Here is a 20,441-nt window from a genome sequence, read left to right on the forward strand (position 1 = left end):
GATGAGGTAAGCAGATCTAAGAATACTCTACAGGCATGGTGGAGGTGGCATCATGCTTAAGGGGCTGGACTGCTGCCAGTGGTGCACAAGTTGGATGAAACAATGAAGAAGGAAGACAAACTCAAAATTACTCAACCACATTTCACATCAACCACTGGGGGATTTAACCTGACTTTTGGGACATTTGCTTTTATAAATCAATAATATGTCAACCACATCCTGATTCTGCTGTAAAAGCCAGGTGCACTTTAATCAGAAAAATAGGAGTTAGTGCATTAAAGTATTTTCCACCTTCAGACCCAATCTGTGTGGAAAAAACTGTGAAAAGATCATCTAAAACTACGTCACATCCAAACAGCAACCTACACCACTGAAAGCACCTACAGATATGAACAACTTTCCACTGTTTTTCTTATATATTCTGCAGATCAGGATATCGGATACCGAGTTGTTTTTCTTCAAAGCTGGCTGTCAACACGCAAGATTTCATTTGGTTTCCGTCCACATTTGTGACAGAGGTTCATCCGCTGTTTATCTATTGCTGCTTTGCAGTATTTTGCATGTCAGCTTTCTGACACAGATCTTTTATGCTGTTTCCTGTCACAATGTTCTGCAGAAATTGTGCTGCACGTGTGTGCTGGCTCTTGTTTTACCTTTTAAAACTGAGAAAAGCAATGTAAGAAAAAAAAAAAGTGCATAAAGTTCATTTAAAAAAAAACAAACCTGTGGTGCCATGTGGATGCTCTCGCTGTAATTGTGCTTTGGTTGCGTTTCTCGGAACAGTGGTCTCAGTTTCCGACTCTCGCTGCAACTTGTTGCACTGTTTGGTTTCCATCTCACTCTGGACCATTCGTAAGTGGTCCCACTTAAAAGCACGTTGACAAAAAACAATAGCCGTGTTCCTGCACTGCTCATCGCTGACATTTCTCCCACTGACACACAGGAAGACACGTTTCACACTTCAGGGTCCTGTAGACCATCTTCGTGAAGAAAATAAGATAGAACCTTTGACCACAAACCCGCCACAACAGTAAACATCCACTTTAAACTTTGCAACCATTTTTTCCTTTTACCTAGCTCTTTGTGTTGACTCATACAGTCTTTTATCTGTCAACCTTAACTAGACATGTTTGAACAGCTTCAAGATTTATAACGTGTGAAAGCCCACTATTTGGTTAAGTGAACACATGGACCAGCTGGAGTTGGTGGTGGTAATAAATTATGCTTTTTCTGCTTGTGTGGCCTAATATTGATCTTTAACTCATGTTTTTTGATCTATTATAAGCTCCATTTTCCTCTTTATTTTCAAGAACAGAATTACTGTTTGTATGTCATCTGACATTCTGTCAGTCATTTTGGACCCATATCTTTGTGAAAATAACAATTTCAGCTTTTGAAATAGTAAACATTATGAGAAGTTACTTTAAGATACTCCAGAATGACAGTCTGGCAAGCAGGCAGACGTTTATACTACTGAATAGGTTTTGTAACCATAAATCTGGCACTGTACGCCTACAGTTTCTCCTAACTCTGCCCACACTTACTATAATACCTGAGACTTTTACATTCACAATCACTGATTCCCTTGTTGTGGGGTGAGCAGGTAGTGGCTTTAGTGTAAAAGCAGACCACTATGTGTTAAGAGGTGGTGGGAGAGACGCAAACTGAAACCCTTAAAACTGGCAGCCAAATTACAGTATTTAGTCCCACTGAACATATTAGGACCAGTTACAACCACTAACTCCACTGTATTTTGTTTGAAATATATTTGGCAGACCATCATAAAGTAGTGCATAGCTGTAAAATCAAAGGAGAAATATATATTGTATCCAAAGATCCAAAGATCCAAAGATCCAGAATGGTATGCATATTCAGTTTGTATGCAGTGTTTTCATGTATGTATGTACACCCCCCCCCCCCCCCCCCCTTACTCTGATAGCACAAAATGAAATACCTTATAAGTAAATAGAGTCCACTTGTGTGTACCATGTGATCTAAACATAAAGAAAGCTTTTATCAAAAGGCATCAAAGGTTATTTTTAGAGGACGTTAGTGCACATCATTCTGAACACATAGTCCCCAAGGTGGCACGTGGCGGTGGCAGCATCATGCTGTGGGGATGCTTTGCTTCAGCAGGCAAGACAAAACATGTTGATGGGGAGCTAGATGGAGCTAAATATAGGGCAGTCTTGGAAGAAAACTTGTTAGAGGCAGTAAAAGACTTGAGACTGCAGCACAGGGTTACCTTCCAGCATGATGGTGACCCTAAACAGAGTTATAGGGGACATAGTCAGAGTGGTTTAGATCAGTGTTTTAAAATGGCCCAGTCAGAGTTCAGATATTCACAAGTAATTATATGCCACCCCCAAGATGTTTGTGTTATTGCCATTTCCATTTTGTAAGCACTGAGTAATTATGTCTGACCTAGGAAGGCTACTAAAGCTGGTGTGCAACCCTTTTCAGCAGAAAGTTACAGGAATATTTCACAGTTTAAGAAACTTAGACCTGACATAGATCAGTCAAACTGAACTGAGTAATTAAATGAATCCTTTCTTTCTCAAAATCACAAAGTAAGAGCATTTTAGTGCTACTCTGGCATCCGGAAGACCTATAACAAGCATATAAATACCAAATAACATATTCATCTTACTTGGACTGCATCCTTTTAGGCTAATTATGGATCAAAACTCTGCTGAGATTTTGTGAAAAAAAAAAAAAACGAGATTCTTGCTTTTTAAAAAACAAAAAAAAAACACATCTAAACTATCTTCTCATCCTCTGAGGCCAATATTTTGGTTTTTGAATTGAGGAGCTTGGCCAGCGTAATATTCATGAAAGAACCGTTATCATACAGCACACTTTTCAGAGTTTGTGAAGAAGAAAAATTAAAGCCATGTATATTTTACCACCAACTTCCAAATGTGAGCTAGTCTGTATTGCTGTAATATCCTGATAAAATACACTGAAGTATGTGACAAACGGTGAAACACTTGAGGTTTCTAAACTTTTGTTAGTCAATGTTAAAGTGTTGAATTATGAAGAAAGCTTGAAACTTAGTAAAAGTATTGCTTTATTGATTAAGATTAGAAAATACAGACAAATTGTATAACATACATAGTATGGTATCTCACACAGCACAGCAAAATAAACCATGAGTTTATTTACAATTTACTATTACATTTTATACTTAGGTTCCTTTAAAAACACTTTATCAGAAAAATACTGCAAGAATAACAATCAAATCAAAACGTACAATATACATTCTTCCTATAATACAGTTAGTATTAACATTTCAGTCTGGAACTATGCAGATACTTTCTTGAAATCTAGTTGGAGTGTAATATTTTATTGGAGGAACTTAGTTGGAAGTGTTCATTGTAGACATGCTTTGCCTAAATTTGCTACATACATTTCTTGATCATGACTATGTTCACAATGTCTTATATGGCCTGAGCTCAAACACAACACCAAAGTATTGTCATTTACCTGAATGATCATTTTGATCAAAGTCACCTAATTTCAGCTTAAATCCATGACATAGGGAGCATCAGGGTTTGGTGATACTACTTCTTAAATCACTTACAAAACAACAAGCTGAAACCTGAATTAAGAAAGTGACAAGACATTGACTTATTTTGAAAAAGTTTTGAAAAAGTTCTGATTCATCTTAGATGCTGTGTTATGACCTAATCGTTACTAAGAACATCACCGAAAATCTGAGGACAGAAAATATAATTTAAAATTATAAAACAAAACAAAAAAAAACAATTTTATGATTTTGTTTAAAATTTTGTTCAACACTCATGTTTTCCAGTTTAAGAAAAACATTACAAAGATTTACAAAGTACCATTTTATGATTTATTTTGTCCATTCCCTTTGTCTTTGCTGACATACTCTTGTGAACACATGCTTGGTTTTTGAACATGTGCATCTGTTGGGGAAGAGCAGGAGGTGCGATGTTGCACCACAGGCATCGCTTTTGTCTTTGTGGCCCACAATGTAAAAGGCTTCAAGCAGGTTAGCAACCTGCAGACTCACATTCTCAACGCCTGATTGTTCCTCGCATGTCCTCATAAACGTCACCGTTTGTAGCAACACGCCTCGGTTTCGTTGTGCTGTCTGAGACCTTGGTGTGGTCACAAAAGATTTACAGATCATCATGTTAGCCTCCATTTTCTTAAAAATTAAGAAAATGTATGTTTTGTAATTGATTAAGAGTAGCATCTGTTTAAGAGATATGGCAATTTTAGTTGCAGAGACTAGTGGTGTTGACCAATTGTACCAGACCACACCGAATTGTTCTGTTTACCACAGACAAGGCATGGCAAACAGCTTTAACACCATCTTTGTGCATTACAAAACAGTTCAATACCACAAATAAAACAGGCCAAAATATCCTGGAGAAGTTCACGAGGAGTCCGAAATGAAGTGCAAAATGTGAGATATGCAATAATAATATCTCAGATTTGTTTGTTAGGATTAGTGTGTAAGGATCTGCTTTGAATGGTTTACTTCATTTTAACTGGACCGATTGTCTTCTGTAGCTGTCTGAAATGACATGGTCCACTCCACTATGGTATACATCAAAGCTGTGAACTGGGACCCCATTGTTTCTGTTGCACATGCTACCTGTTTGAAAATTGTGAAAACTTTTGCAAACATATCTAATCACTGCAATGTAGAGGATGTTTATTTATACATTTCCTCTAAGGCTCACCAGGTTTCTAGGTTGCATGTTTTGCATGAGTGCTTAGAGAAGATAAACAGCTTGATGCCTAAAACAATTTCTTCAGTTAAATAAATAAAATAATTTCTTGTGTTTACTTCTGACAAGATTATTGCCCTAGTTGTGGAAACTCTTTAGCCACCTATGATAAAAGCACCTATGCTCTACAGTCAGGGACATAAGGGTATATTTCCATTGAGGTATTACAATACAATTCATGACAAATAATTGGTTTTGTTCATGTTTCATGAAACATTGCATACTTCCACTGTGTAAATGGGAGAACTTGAATTCCCTATGCATGCTTTTATTTCCTCTTTGCATCACTGTTGTAATTGCCTACTTTTCTGCATACACAAAGCAGATATGGAGCTGCTGTAATTGGTTCAAATTTATTCCACTGGTTTACTGGCTAAGACAAGTTACTGTAAATTACTCTACTTCTTGTCTGGCTTCACTGGTTTCCTATCTACTTTAGAGGTCAGAATAAGATCCTGGTTCTAATTTGTGGAGCTCTACAAGGACCACTGTTTGGCCGGACCTTTACATTTATATGTCCCTAGCAGGTCCCTGAGGTTTTGTGACCCGTGCCTGCTGGCTGTGCCACTTTCAGGGCTTAAAACAAAACATTTTGAAGCATTTTCAACTTCTGCCCCGAGAATCTGGAAATCCATTCCAATGGCTGTGTACTGTGAACATAGTTTTTAAAGAGCACAACATTATTTAAAAAATAATTTGTTAAAATTAACAGTGTTTTGTGATGTTGTATTCTTATATTTTTTCAGCACAGTTTGTCATGTTGTGTTGTTCATATGCATTTTTGCCTTTACGTTTTATGTTATAAGCTTAAAGAACTGTGTTGATTTTGCTCAATCTGTTTGAAGGTTCAGTAAAGATATCAGTATTATTAGGTCAGGATGTAGTCCACACAGGGGTAGAAACGTCCTTGGGCTCTTAGGTTTGAGGTCCAGGTTCTAGTTTAGTGTTTTTCAGTCTTGCCAGAGAAATAGCAACATAAAACTAGAGGTAATCAGCCCATTTTAACTGGAAAACATATATTGGTGATCACATGAACACATTTACTTAATCAGTGGATGAATAATCTCATGAAAACATTCTAAATAATGTTTTAAGACACTGAAAACATTTTTTTAAATCTCAGTTATTGTAATAAACAGTCCCTAAAAATTTGAACAGAAATGCATAAAGAAATTATCAATTTCTGATTAACCTTTTTGTTTTAACCATAAACTATGTTAAGTATGACTAATGCATGGCGTGTAAGTGACATTTGCAGTCAAGAAATGGGGAACATCCCCAGAGACACAATCAACAGTTGTGAGTCAAAGAGAAACAGTAAACTTAGAAACTTAAACACTCAAAGACAAAAACAACATGAACTTATACCTTGTACATGATCCACACGATAAAGCCCAACACGATGATGAGCAGGGCAGCGACAGCGATGGCAACATACACCCCGACCATGTTTATGTTTGATTGTCCACACGTCACCAGCTGTTCTGTTGGTGCACTCTTTTCTTGAAATCACAAACATATATCATTATTTTCTCCCCTAGAGCAGGGGTGGTCAACTCCAGCCCTCGAGGGCTGGTGTCCTGCTACTTTTAAATGTGTCTCTGCTTCAACACAACTGAATCAAATGATTTGATAATTAGCAGAACCTGGCTGCAGAAGGTAATTCAGCCATTTGAGTTAGGTGCGCTGGAACCAAGGGCACATCTAAAGGTTGCAGGACACCGGCCCTCTAGGACCAAAGTCCTCCTGCTCTGGAGCCAGGTTCCAATCAAAGCTTAGTCAGAAATTTTCCTTTTTTTAATGGAATATTATCTTACTAATTTTCTCTGTTTTCCTCCAGAAAACACCCAAAATCTAAGTAGTAATATACTTTTTGTCACAATCTTTACCTGCAAAAGAATTATTTCATTGTGGAAGTGTTTCACTTATATTCAATTGTCTATAGTTAGTTTGCGTTTGTATTTACAGTGCCTCGCAGGATTGTATAGACTTCCCTTTTAAGTTTGTTTTGCACAAAGCAAAATGTGTCCAGTGAGAAAATTACAGTTGAGCTACAGTGCAGTCAGTTTAATAAAATAAATCCTTACCTGTCACCACCAGCAGGACAGATCCGTTACCGTCATTGATCCGCTGATTATAAAATTTGTCTACGTCTGTATACACACACCAGTATGGTCCTGTGTCACTTGTACTCAGGTTTTTAATGAGAATATCAATGTTGGGGAAGTTTCCATGTGTCTGAACTCTTCTTGACATTTCTTCAGAAGTACTTATTTTACCTGTGGTTTCGTATATAATAACAATGTCAATGTCCTTATTGATGCCTTTTTTTAAACTCAGATAAGTTTGCTTAAGTTCAATTCTGCACTGGATTGTGATGGATTGTCCATTTTCTTTCCAAACCACTCCATTCATCTCTGAACAAAAAAACACAAGATGGTAAAGTTTTATACCCCATTGTATTATTTTAAACCTGCATGTTGTTGTTCATAATTTCGCTTGACTGAGTCTTACCTGCTGTGTAGCAAAGACAAAGGATGGTGAAAATCTTAATCCAGACAGCAGACATGCTATTTAGCATTTGCAAAGTTCAGTCCAATTCTGACACTGCAGTCGGAAATGTTTTCAACTACATTGTCTAACGTGACAGCTAACAGAAACACATGACCTATATAAAATATCTTTGATGTGGGCGGGAAGATGTCAGCGTCATCTATTTGCAACTCCGTCTCATTAATCTTTGACAGCACACATAAATAGACTGTATGTGGCGGAAGCTGGCAAAGAAAGTGAGGATGCTGCATGGTTGTTTTTCAATTTTTTTTGAAAGGCAGAGAATTAGAATCGCTGTAGTGGTGGAGCAGCAGTCTGAACAGAATTAAGTAGCAGAGCAAAGCTGGTATTTGTCAGGTTAAAAAGAAAGTTTGCAAAGACGTTTTGTGAATTTTACATTTTTTGAGTCAAAGAATTTCTGTTTCTAATGGATGAAAAGCAGAAGACATTACCACTTCTGTTTTTGAGGTTTGTCTAGACTCTTATTGTTTTCGGTCTGGGTGATCTGGCTACTTAGAGTAGGGTTAGAGTAGGTTGAGGATTAGGATTAGACACAGCAAAGCTTTATTTGAAAATGTTTTTGAAAGACTTTTGAAACTTTTTTTTATTTGATGCAGATGGGGAACATCCCCAGAGACACAAACAACAGTTGTGAGTCAAAGAGAAACAGTAAACTTAGAAACTTAAACACTCAAAGACAAAAACAACATGAACTTATACCTTGTACATGATCCACACGATAAAGCCCAACACGATGATGAGCAGGGCAGCGACAGCGATGGCAACATACACCCCGACCATGTTTATGTTTGATTGTCCACACGTCACCAGCTGTTCTGTTGGTGCACTCTTTTCTTGAAATCACAAACATATATCATTATTTTCTCCCCTAGAGCAGGGGTGGTCAACTCCAGCCCTCGAGGGCTGGTGTCCTGCTACTTTTAAATGTGTCTCTGCTTCAACACAACTGAATCAAATGATTTGATAATTAGCAGAACCTGGCTGCAGAAGGTAATTCAGCCATTTGATTTAGGTGCGCTGGAACCAAGGGCACGTCTAAAGGTTGCAGGACACCGGCCCTCTAGGACCGAAGTCCTCCTGCTCTGGAGCCAGGTTCCATTCAAAGCTTATTCAAAAATGTTCCTTTTTTGAATGGAATATTATCTTACTCATTTTCTCTGTTTTCCTCCAGAAAACACCCAAAATCTAAGTAGTAATATACTTTTTGTCACAATCTTTACCTGCAAAAGAATTATTTCATTGTGGAAGTGTTTCACTTATATTCAATTGTCTATAGTTAGTTTGCGTTTGTATTTACAGTGCCTCGCAGGATTGTATATCAGTAGACTTCCCTTTTAAGTTTGTTTTGCACAAAGCAAAATGTGTCCAGTGGGAAAATTACAGTTGAGCAGTCAGTTTAATAAAAAAAAATCCTTTTTTGTCTTTTTCAGATTTTATTTCTGCAGTGAACAAAAATCATTAAAAAAAAGCTTTTTTAAGGTCTTGTAACATTTGGTCGTTTCTTGACATGACATAAAATAGTAAGACCTGACAAGTTAGTTGAGAGCTAGGAAGACAGACCAAATGCTGAACATAATGAGCCTAGTTAATTTCTATTTTTGTGTATTGGTTAATCCAGAAACACAGTCAAGTTTCTACGCATCACAAAAGTATTGATGTCCCTTCAGCGTCATGCCACAAATTCTCACTTGGCCTTAGGTGTGGACTTTGACTGGGCCATTCTTACAAATTAATATGCTGAAATTTTGGTCCTTCTATTATAGTTTGGCTGTATATTTAAAGTCGCTGACCTCCTGGAAGGTGGACCTCAGTCCCACTCACAATCCTTTTGCAGCCTCCAACAGGTTTTTTAGGATGGTGCCATATTTAACTGCATACATCTTCCTATCAACTTTGACAACTTTCCCTGCCACTACTGAAGAAAAGCAGTCTCACAGCATTATGCTGCCCCACCTTGGGAATAGTATATTTGGGATTGATTGCTAGTTTTCTTCCACACAGTATTTCTCATGCAAGTTCAGTTTTGGTCTTATTGGAACAGAGTGTCTTCTTCCATGTGTTTGCTGTGTCCCTTACATGGGTTTTGTGCAGTGTGCAATAAAAAGCCATGTTTTGGTAGGTTTGCAGCTGTTTTATATGCAATCCATTTTTCAGATCATGAATTGAAGAGTGCCTTGTAAGATGCTGAAAGTTTGTGAACACCCTGATGGTTTTGTGCCAAACTGCAAACAGAACTTCTTGTATCTTTCTTTAAATAATGGCTTTTTTCTTGCCACAAAGGTCAGATAGGCCCTTATCTATGTACAGGTCCTTCTCAAAATATTAGCATATTGTGATAAAGTTCATTATTTTCCATAATGTAATGATGAAAATTTAACATTCATATATTTTAGATTCATTGTACACTAACTGAAATATTTCAGGTCTTTTATTGTCTTAATACGGATGATTTTGGCATACAGCTCATGAAAACCCAAAATTCCTATCTCACAAAATTAGCATATCATTAAAAGGGTCTCTAAACGAGCTATGAACCTAATCATCTGAATCAACGAGTTAACTCTAAACACCTGCAAAAGATTCCTGAGGCCTTTAAAACTCCCAGCCTGGTTCATCACTCAAAACCCCAATCATGGGTAAGACTGCCGACCTGACTGCTGTCCAGAAGGCCACTATTGACACCCTCAAGCAAGAGGGTGAGACACAGAAAGAAATTTCTGAACGAATACGCTGTTCCCAGAGTGCTGTATCAAGGCACCTCAGTGGGAAGTCTGTGGGAAGGAAAAAGTGTGGCAGAAAACGCTGCACAACGAGAAGAGGTGACCGGACCCTGAGGAAGATTGTGGAGAAGGGCCGATTCCAGACCTTGGGGGACCTGCGGAAGCAGTGGACTGAGTCTGGAGTAGAAACATCCAGAGCCACCGTGCACAGGCGTGTGCAGGAAATGGGCTACAGGTGCCGCATTCCCCAGACCTGGGCTACAGAGAAGCAGCACTGGACTGTTGCTCAGTGGTCCAAAGTACTTTTTTCGGATTGGCCTGCCAACTCTCCTGACCTGAACCCCATAGAGAATCTGTGGGATATTGTGAAGAGAACGTTGAGAGACTCAAGACCCAACACTCTGGATGAGCTAAAGGCTGCTATCGAAGCATCCTGGGCCTCCATAAGACCTCAGCAGTGCCACAGGCTGATTGCCTCCATGCCACGCCGCATTGAAGCAGTCATTTCTGCAAAAGGATTCCCGACCAAGTATTGAGTGTATAACTGTACATGATTATTTGAAGGTTGACGTTTTTTGTATTAAAAACACTTTTCTTTTATTGGTCGGATGAAATATGCTAATTTTGTGAGATAGGAATTTTGGGTTTTCATGAGCTGTATGCCAAAATCATCCGTATTAAGACAATAAAAGACCTGAAATATTTTAGTTAGTGTGCAATGAATGTAAAATATATGAATGTTAAATTTTCATCATTACATTATGGAAAATAATGAACTTTATCACAATATGCTAATATTTTGAGAAGGACCTGTAGGTGACTCCTGAAGCTGTCACTGTTTGAGTGTGCAAAGAATCAAAGCAGCAACAGGACATAGGCAGGCGCATGGTGGATGGACATGTTCTAATGTGAACAATGATGAACTTACAGGCACGAAGGAAACAACAGTTGACAACAGGACCCGACAATCAAGGTGCAAAAAACAGGAACTGAAATACAATACGTGAAAAGAACTACATGGTGAGCACAGTTCCTGATAGAAGCAACCATAGCATTGTGGTTTATTATATTTCTGCTTAACAACTGTGCACTTCTTTGTATTAGTCTATCACATAAAAAGCAATTTAACCAACAGCTCTTGTAACAAACCCAACTGTCAACCCAATTGTAAGAAAAATTCAAGGATGTGAATACTTTTCCTGAGCGCTATGAATCTTTGATGATTTCTTCCTGCATGTTGAGATGTTTAAAGATTAGTTGACCTATGTTCTAAAAAGAGAACAGAAACCAGACAAGAAATGCTCTTTTTTTAGTTGACACATGCAATGTGGTAACTTTATTTTTTGCCTTCGCAGCACTAAGTATCGCCAAGCCCCTTCTTTCACAGGTCGCAAAACATATTCTAACTTGTACAAATAAACCAAACAATCTTTTTCCTTTAATATCCTAAAAGTATCACTGACAGACATGTTAATTGTTACATGATATATGAATATAATTATTCCTTAAAAAGTGTTGGTGAAGGCTTGAAGGCCTGTTTTACCACGTTTACACTGCCCTCTTGTGGCAATAAGGCAAATGTGACTCATTGTCTCCTTTTTGGGATAAAATACTAAGCCAGATACTAAGGAAAATGTACTTGTTCGAGGACAAAACAGATAACTTTATGTATTAATTTATAAAAATGTGTACGACGTAAATCTCATACCTAGGTTTAAGGTCATGTAAAGATATATCAGAACTGTTTCTTCCTCTGCAGTAATGTGGATGTTGCTCTAGTCTGCCATGGCATTGTAGGAAGCTGATAAAAAGTCTCAAAATCTCTGTTTATAAGTCCATCCAGCCTTCACCTTAAGTCATCCCACATACATCATGACTAAAATCAAAGGTATTTTGTAGGAAGTGGAGCAATTGCTCCTCCTTAGAGGAGTAGGGGAACATAGTTATGTATTTGCTTCCCCACTATTTAATGAAAATGAATTCTGCAAAATTCTATTATTTTGGTTCATTTGTATTTGAAAATAAAAGTTGTTTCATGTGTTCTGTGAGGCAGTTATGGGAAGCAAAGGTGTCAAATGGATTGAAATAATGTATTCAGTCTTCTAATATGCACTTCTCTGTAAATCAGATAAAATACAACAAAAAACTTTAAATGATTCAGGTAGTGGCTGCAGTCCGCAGCAGCAACACAGCTCCCGGAACTAACTGTAGAGTAGAGGGTGACATGGGAGTGGATTTTCTCTCCTGTCCCATCCCGCTCCCACAGAAAAATGTCTTGTCCCATCCCAATCCCAGGCCAGCATAAAAAAAAAAAATCCTGTCCCATCCCACTTCTGGTAAATTGACTCCCACTCCCGTCCCGCTCCCATTTAGAACGACTCCCACTCCTGTGACTCTCCCATTTTTGTTTTCTTCATTTAGTCTTTTGGCAATTTCTTTGAAGGACCAGTTAGTTCCCTGTTTTTAGCTGTAGTAAAGGCCAGTTGAGGTAAAAAGAATAATAATGAAGAAATAATAAAATATCAAACAAGAAAACAGACCATGCCTATCTTAGTTGAATAAACAAAATGTACATAGTTGTATTTTACTTATTTATTAAGTGATCGTTTCCTTTGAACAATGACATCACTTTTATGTTTCAAGTTGCTGGAACGAAAGAAAAATGCACCTAGTAAGAGAACTGTACTTGTTGAACAGAAGGGCAAAAAGGCATTACCTTCACAATTTAGAAACTGTACCTCAATGGTTCACAGCCCTGGTCCTCAGGGACCCCTTCCCTGCAGGTTTTAGATGTTTGTCTGCTCCAGAACACCTGATTCAAATTCTGACATGACCTCCTATACAGGCATCAAGAATGGAGGGTCAAACTGGACAAAATTAATACAATAAAATCATCATTAAATAAATAAATGTTGTGAATGTCCAATAAGTGAAGTAAATGTAACATGAAAGAAATGTAACTTAAATGTGCCATTAAATTAAAGGTACCAATTATTTATTTAATACATCACTAGAAACAATAAATGTACCATTATATCATGAAATGGACTATTATACATTTAAATGTGTCACTGAATAATTAAGTATAATTTTAAAGACGACATGACGTAATTAGTGGCACGCTTAATTATTTAATGATGTATTAAATAAATTGTACATTTAATGGTACATTCAATTTTTTTCTACTTTACAACATATTTATTTAATATCTTCCCTTGATGAAGCCTTTCCCCTCTACTGTGGCAAAGACTCTTAAATCTTGGCTGCACATGCGAGCAGTTTTGTTGGTCAGATTAGACTTGACACGTGATGGTACTTTTCATTATGAAGAGATGCAGGGCTGATTCAACTCTCCTGAACTTCGGTAATATTTGCGACTTTCCTGTCAGCTCTATGAGTTTAATAGATAAGTCCTTACTTCTGACTTTACGTTGCAAATTCAATTTTACCACGTCCAGTTCTCCACCTGCGTCTGCTCCCTCCATTGATGCGTTTTGAACGCAGGTGGAAAACATCGATCAGAAACACTGTTGGCTTGTGGGTCGTGTAGTTCGTTTGACTCGCATTATAGTATAGGCTTCTTGGAAAACAAAAACTACACAATGGCGGCGTCGATCCGAGTTTTTTTTTTTTTTTCTTAAAGTTTATAACAAAGTCTCAGTTTTACATTTCCAAAGACAATTGATCCTAGTTTATTTTCCCTCCTATTGGTTAGCTCCCGTTCATTTTTTATCGTGTACCGTCCCAATCACGTGATCTTTACTAATGCTGTGTCCCATCCCGCGTGACCCGTGGGATTCCCGAAAAAATGTCAGCCTCTACTGTAGAGTTTTCAAGGTGTATCAAACTCTTTCACATTATGCTATAGTGTCTCTGCCTGCAAAGTTATCTCTACATCTTTCATTTAAAGATGCACTCAGATTTTGGACCTGGGAAGGATGTTCACATCAAACATTTTATTCCTAGTTTCTTTCTCTTTTTGTGATGTGTTTTTTTCTAGGGGATTGTTGAAAGGGGGAAGGGTTGCTCCCCCATCTTTGTTAACCAATTTTTAAATGTAGGAAGGCATCCATGACTGAAATAACTCTTCAACACAAGTGGCTGCAACGAGTCTCCCTATAGAGTGGCAAATATCTATCTTAGAGCTCAGGTGAAGGCCTTTGTCATCTAGAGAGAGTCAAGAAGAGCCTCTGATGCTCCATGTTGAAAGTAGGAATCTGCACTCAAGACGATGTGGATGGATGGATGGATGGATGGATGGATGGATGGATGGATGGATGGATGGAGTTTTTGATCTTTTATCTTTTTATTTGGGTCCCAAAACTAATTAAACTAAAAACTAATTAAACTAAAGTAGAGCTGCCTGCCACATGATCTACAAACCATGAATCAATTAATATCAATATTTGGGATGTTTTTACTCTCTTTGAAAAATCAATGATTTAAAGTAATTTTCATTCGAGTCAAGTGGCCTACCTAGGGACCGCAACCAATAATAATAACTTTAAGTAAAAAAAATACTTAATTATTAATTTACTTTTACATACCTATCCATCCTTCTAGCTACTTATAACTGCAGGACTGACTGTCTTCATCCAAAAAGTCACAACTGGAGAATTTCCATGGGAATCCCATCAGCTCAATAGTATTTATACAGATGAATTGCTGTATTGCACAGACTTCCTTCGAAGGGTCTGGGTCTGTGTCGGCTCCTGACCCTGAGGGTCTCCTGGTCTGAGGGTGTCATGCGTTTGTTTGTCATTTTAGGTGTTCCACGTCTGCTTTATTGTTTAGTGTAGGTTATTCTAGTATTTCATTGTGTTGTGCTTTTGGTTGCCCTGTTAAGCTCCTTTTTGGTGCTCCCAGATCCCTCCATGTTCAATCTGTGCACCTTCATCCTTCAGTTTCCTCAGCCCATGTCACCACCCTACTTCACTGCATTCTGTCCATTAGACTCAATGTTCCTATGTCACTGATCACATCCCCAGCACAAGTCAGTTAATTCGCTGCACTCCTTCCCAGGTTCCTCGTTTTGCCTGCCATGCTAGGTCCTCCACTGATGATTTCATTGTTCTCTTCATGCCTCCTGTTTTTACAAGTTTTGTAATTTCTTTCACAGTTTTTTTTTTCTCATTTTCAGTTATACAATTAACCGAAATAAGAATTTTGCAAAGTACCTCAAGAAAATCATGTTGTAAAACACAACTATTATCCTACAATAAAGTCTCCTCTCAACGCCCCAAAACATGTTACTCTGAGGTTGAGTGGATCTTTTTACTATTATAACAATACCTTATTTATTAAATATGTTTATTACTGCTAATGTAAATAAATGAGACAAAAACAATTTTATCTGCTTAAAATTTCACCAACATCCTTGTTTCTGGTGTCCAACTTAATTTTTCCCTGCCTGTTTCATGTGATCTGTTTATACATTGGATGTCTCGTATCTTGTTTCTGTATTAATATTGCTTCTGTAATAATCTTATTATTAATGATAACTATACACATGTATTTACATAAAACCTTCATTAAACTTAGAATAAAACAGTAAAAAGGAACATATAAAAGATCAAACAACACAGGTTTTAATGCTACACATGATAATGTCTTGCTCAAGTGTGACCCTGACATTACACTGCTGCACACATGCAGTCACTGGGTTTAGCAAACTGCGACTGGTCTGAGGTGCAATGTTGCTTAACACGCATCACTTTTGAGGCTGTGGTCCAGGATGTCAGGTGTTTCAGTCGGGTCTGCATGCTGCACGCTAAAGGCTTTATCCTCAGCCTCAGCATGTTCTTTGTCCTTATAGGCATTGGCACTGGTAGCAACACAAGTCTGCTCAACTGTGATGTCGGAGGACTTGGTCTGTTAAAAGATTGTCAATATCTGTCAGTTCATCAACAAACAGTAAAGGTTACATCAGAATAATTAGTTCATGTTTAACTACATCGACTTGGTCTGCTCATCAGGAAGGATGAACAATGGAAACACAAGTTTTGTGCATTGGCACACAGTTCTGCACCACAAAAGCTATGTAAAACATAAAAGCAAGAGAAAATTATGTACAGTTCAGAAATTATAGTGCAAAGAATGGAAAATGCATCAAGAATAACTGAAATATACAAATCTATACAACAACAAGAAAATGAGTTTAATGTAGTGACATAAAAAGGCATGTTGAATGCTATTTATGGTGCTTTTTCCCAAATTTGCAGAATGCTTTGCAGGTCTTTCTTGAGCCATCTACAAGCTTTTTGCACTGATAATTTTTGTCACTCTGCCTCAGTTATCAAGGCAGATTCTTACTTATTGATGCAAATATTTCAGACTAGAAAAATATGTAGATATAGAATTCTACTTAATCTTTTTTAAACACAATATAAGATTGGATCTCTTAAATGCATATGAGAATTACACTATTTTGTGATCACAATAGGAAAATCAATCACACAAAACAAAAGCTACATTCAGACACACGCAGACATTACCAAGTTAGAATTCAAAAGTGAAACAACCTTACGCTTGATCCAGATAGTACAGCCCGGCATGATGCCGAGGAGGAGGGCTGCGCCAGGGACAACATACCCCACATGCATGTTCAGATTTGGTTTGTCAGGGTCACGGACCGCTTCTGCTCTGGCATGACTGTTTTCTTTGAAATTACACAGAGGTTACAGCACTGTTTTAAAGGTTAAAAATGACTGCATATAGTTTAATGTTAAGATTCAGAAAGACCAGAAAGCTCCAAAGTAATCACTCTCTGTCATGATTTGCAGGCTTTTGAGTTTTGTTTTGGGTCTTGCCTCTGATTGTCTATGTTTTGCAGGTGGTGCTCTAGTTCATTCCTTCAGGTTTAGTTTCTTACTTGTTCTGTTTATGGTGCATTCAGCTCTGTTACTCTAAGATTTATCCTGTTGTGATTATGAATGTGAATATATTATTTAATATTAATACTTTAATATTTTATTAAATAATATTTTGGTCTGTTTAGGGTTGTCCTGTAAATACAAGCCCAATAAGGCAGTGTTATTAGGACAAAATTGAAAGGGATAAGCTACGCTCTGACATTATTGAACAACATAAACTCTGCACACATGGAATGAATTCACACAATTTCTTAAAATACAAGAATTTATTAACAATAAGTCAACTCAAGTCAAACATATTTCAATAAACAAACTCTTTACTATGCTAAAACAATCCAACTAAACTACCTAGCAGAATTAAAGAATAAGGAAGACTAATGGGCTATGTACAATATAAACAAGTTGATCAACGATGGTTGAAAACCATGACCGAAAGAGTGATGCAACATTACCATGCAATGTTTATGTTTGAGAACCAAGGATTATCTTGAAGAATCTGGAAGTGAAGTTAAGTTAGTCTTGGAACTAATTTAGGCAATAATTGGTATACCTTTAAACAACCATTCATAATGCAAGATCAGATAAAATATTATTTTAATAAAATAATATTTTAAAGAATGACTTGCTGAATAAAACCAACCGTCTGGATGACCAATTCTCAACGGTGTTTAATTAGCTGCCTTTATTTGTTAAAATAATATTTAAAGAAATATTATTTTGAATAAATCTTCGAGAAATGGGCTTAATTGTGTTACTTAGTTATCAAGTTTAGTAAAATAATATTTAAGGAAATATTTTACTAGATTGAAAACTAACAACCTTTTTGGGTAAATGATCTTTAGCAGGCAAACACGTGTTCTTAGCTGTTAGCGGTTGAAGCTAACAAAAGAAGCTTATAGCTTATCATCAGAATCAAACACATACCTTTAAAATACCATTAATAAAAGGGTTAAAATGCATAAATGTGGACGGCGCGCTGTGGCCGTTCTTCTGTGTTTAAAATCACCCTTTAAATAAAGTTTGGCTTAACTTAAAAAAAAAAAAACACAGAACACACAAACTGAGCACATGTGCTTACAGCTAATCTGCTAGCACTAAGATGGCTGAGTTTTCAACAAAAACAAAACCAAACGTCATAAAACGAAAACTGTTTAGATTATTTCACTCTAAACTACTTCTCTCTCTGCCCAAAACACAACCTCTTAGGTGAACCGTGCTGAAGAAAAGTTGTCCAGGGCGATGAAGTTGTAGGAAGCATCCACAGTGAACAAAGGGTTAGCTTCAGCTAACCTCCGTGGCTGTGGGGTGGCTCGCTCTGTCGGCCGGCCAAACTGCACGTTACTACTGTAACCATGGTGATGCGGTCCCGTTGTCCTTCAGACCGGGAAAACTGCTCCACTCAGCGTCGTAGAGACACAGTTTGCTTCTGTAGACCTCAGAGAGAAAGTCAAGCCACGCTCGTACCTTAATTACCCCGTTCATGAATGAATACTGGATACACAAACAGCAATTCATTCCTACTTAACTTAGTGCATATGATCGCGTGATCGTATGACACTCTTGGATCCAGTTTGAAGAGTTATGTCTGTTTGCCAGCAAAGAGACATTAGCGCGAAGTGTCCCTCCGTCCAGTTCCTCTGGGGACTTGCGTGGAAGAGGTCTGTTTGTTGCAAAAGCGGTGTTTTTATTCGAACAGTGACGTCACGGGAATTCCACTGTTATTCTCTGTTCCTGGCTGTGCTGGAAGTAGGTTAATGCGCTTTATTTTGAAAGTTTCAGAAAAGTTCTTACTGGCCTTACATTTGTAACCCATGGCAGTGGTCCCAACAATCCTTTGGTTTCATTTTCAGTGTTTCTCTATTTACTTACTATCATGTTTTCTTTCTCTTCTCAGACATTGCCTTCATATTCAGCTTCATCCGGTCCACCTGTTTCATGCCAGTCAGTCCCACTGTTATTACCTGTGCCATGCTCCATATATACCCTTCTGTTTGGTTAAATCCACACTGGAGTATCCTGTTTTGGCATGCCAAGCCTGTCCATGTTGATGCCTGCATCTGCTAGCTCCTGCCTGTTGTAAGTCTTCCTTCTTTATTTATTAAACCTTTTTGTTTGTATTCACCGAGGTGCTCTTGCCTGCCTGTCTGCATTTGAATCGCCATTTGGGTCCTACTCCAAGAGCCACCTTCCTGACAATTTTCTGCAACAAAAACCAGTAAATGTTTAATAAATAGAGTGCTTTAATTCTAAATGGTCTCAGTCTAAATTAAATATGTATACAGCTTGTTAAAGTATGCATTTACATGATTGCTACATCCGATTTACAGTTGGAGTAACTCATTGTTACAGTATCTTGCATGATTATTTCCTTTCATTTTTTTGTGCAGCATTATGTTTTTTTACTGCAGCAATACAGTAGAAGAAAAACTATTCTCCCCTTTTACCACCAGGAGCACAGTTCCCTCACCTTTTATAATCTGTTCCATCAAGCAATTGTCTCTATTTGAATACAAACACCAGTATGGTCCTGTGTCATTTATAGTCAAGTTTTTAAGAAGGATATTTGCATTGGGGAATGTTCCATTTATTTGAAATCTGTCAATCTTTGCATTGAAACCAGATTTTTTTCCTGTAGCTTTTTCTATTTTAGCAGTGATTGCGCCCCCCCCCCCATTTTGAAATAAAGGCAACCTTGACTGGATTTACTTCTGCACTGAAATGTGATCGATTCTCCAACTTCTTTCCAAACCACTTCTTTCATCTCTGAAAATTAAAGATAAAAACAGCACCCCTTTATCAGTTTGATGTCACAGAAAGTCATGAACAACATAGATAATAAATTATTCTGTTTGGGACAAAAAAAAACAAAAAACATAATTGTTAGTTTTTTACACCCTTCTTAACCTTACCTGCTGTGTAGCAGAGACAAATTATCTTTACCCAGACAGCAGACATATCAGCAGCTACTACTGAAAAGGTTCACTCCAGTTCTGACACCTCAGTTAGAAATGCGTTTTGTTTTAACCACATTGCCTAGATTACAGCGAACAGGACATATGAAATACATAGCTGGTTTTTGACGCTATGAGCAGGTAGTGGATGTGCCCACAGATGCAGTTGTGCCATACACTTTCCATTTTCAGATGATAGATTGAACAGAGAGATGTTCAGAGCTCAGGATATTATCTTATAATCTAACCCTGCTTTAAACATCTTCACTGCTTGACCCCTGACCTGTCTGCTGTGTTTCTTGGTCTTCATGATACTTGTTTGTTCACCAGCGTTATCGAACAAACCTCTAAGGCCTTCACAGAAACATTGGACTCTTACTATTTAGGTGACTTCAGACGAATATTGGTCGTGCAATGTTTTTTTAGGGGTATAAGAGTAAAGAGGGCTGAATACTAATGTACCTATAGCTTTTACATTTTGTATTTGTAAAAAATAAAATAAATTTGCAAACCATGCCAATTTTTCCCTCCACTTGAGTTAGTCATTTTCTGTATTGA

General features: G+C 37.6%; 1 protein-coding gene and 1 long non-coding RNA gene across 2 annotated transcripts; both read right to left on the bottom strand.

Moving 5' to 3' along the window:
* Positions 1 to 3,052: 3,052 nt before the first annotated feature.
* LOC124864000 lies at positions 3,053 to 7,439 on the bottom strand. The gene is made up of 4 exons (XM_047358601.1): positions 7,281 to 7,439; positions 6,854 to 7,183; positions 6,135 to 6,268; positions 3,053 to 4,127 (listed from the first exon to the last, which is right to left on the bottom strand). The coding sequence occupies exons 1-4, from the start codon at positions 7,345 to 7,347 to the stop codon at positions 4,044 to 4,046; spliced, it is 615 nt and encodes a 204-aa protein (XP_047214557.1). The 5' UTR covers positions 7,348 to 7,439; the 3' UTR covers positions 3,053 to 4,043.
* Positions 7,440 to 15,625: 8,186 nt separating this feature from the next.
* On the bottom strand, positions 15,626 to 18,277 carry LOC124863751. The gene is made up of 3 exons (XR_007037195.1): positions 18,132 to 18,277; positions 16,582 to 16,718; positions 15,626 to 15,931 (listed from the first exon to the last, which is right to left on the bottom strand). It is a non-coding gene; the product is annotated as an uncharacterized LOC124863751 (long non-coding RNA).
* Between the last annotated feature and the right edge of the window lie 2,164 nt (positions 18,278 to 20,441).

Source organism: Girardinichthys multiradiatus, chromosome Y, assembly GCF_021462225.1.
Source record: "Girardinichthys multiradiatus isolate DD_20200921_A chromosome Y, DD_fGirMul_XY1, whole genome shotgun sequence".
NCBI classification, from domain to species: Eukaryota; Metazoa; Chordata; class Actinopteri; order Cyprinodontiformes; family Goodeidae; genus Girardinichthys; species Girardinichthys multiradiatus.

Coding starts and splice junctions, on each gene's coding strand:
- LOC124864000 (XM_047358601.1), bottom strand. CDS start 7,347: ATGCTAAATAGCATGTCTGCTGTCTGGATTAAGATTTTCACCATCCTT. Junction 6,269..6,853: donor TGTCCTGCTGGTGGTGACAG/GTAAGGATTTAT, acceptor TGTGATTTCAAG/AAAAGAGTGCACCAACAGAA. Junction 4,128..6,134: donor TCGTGTGGATCATGTACAAG/GTATAAGTTCAT, acceptor GACCACACCAAG/GTCTCAGACAGCACAACGAA.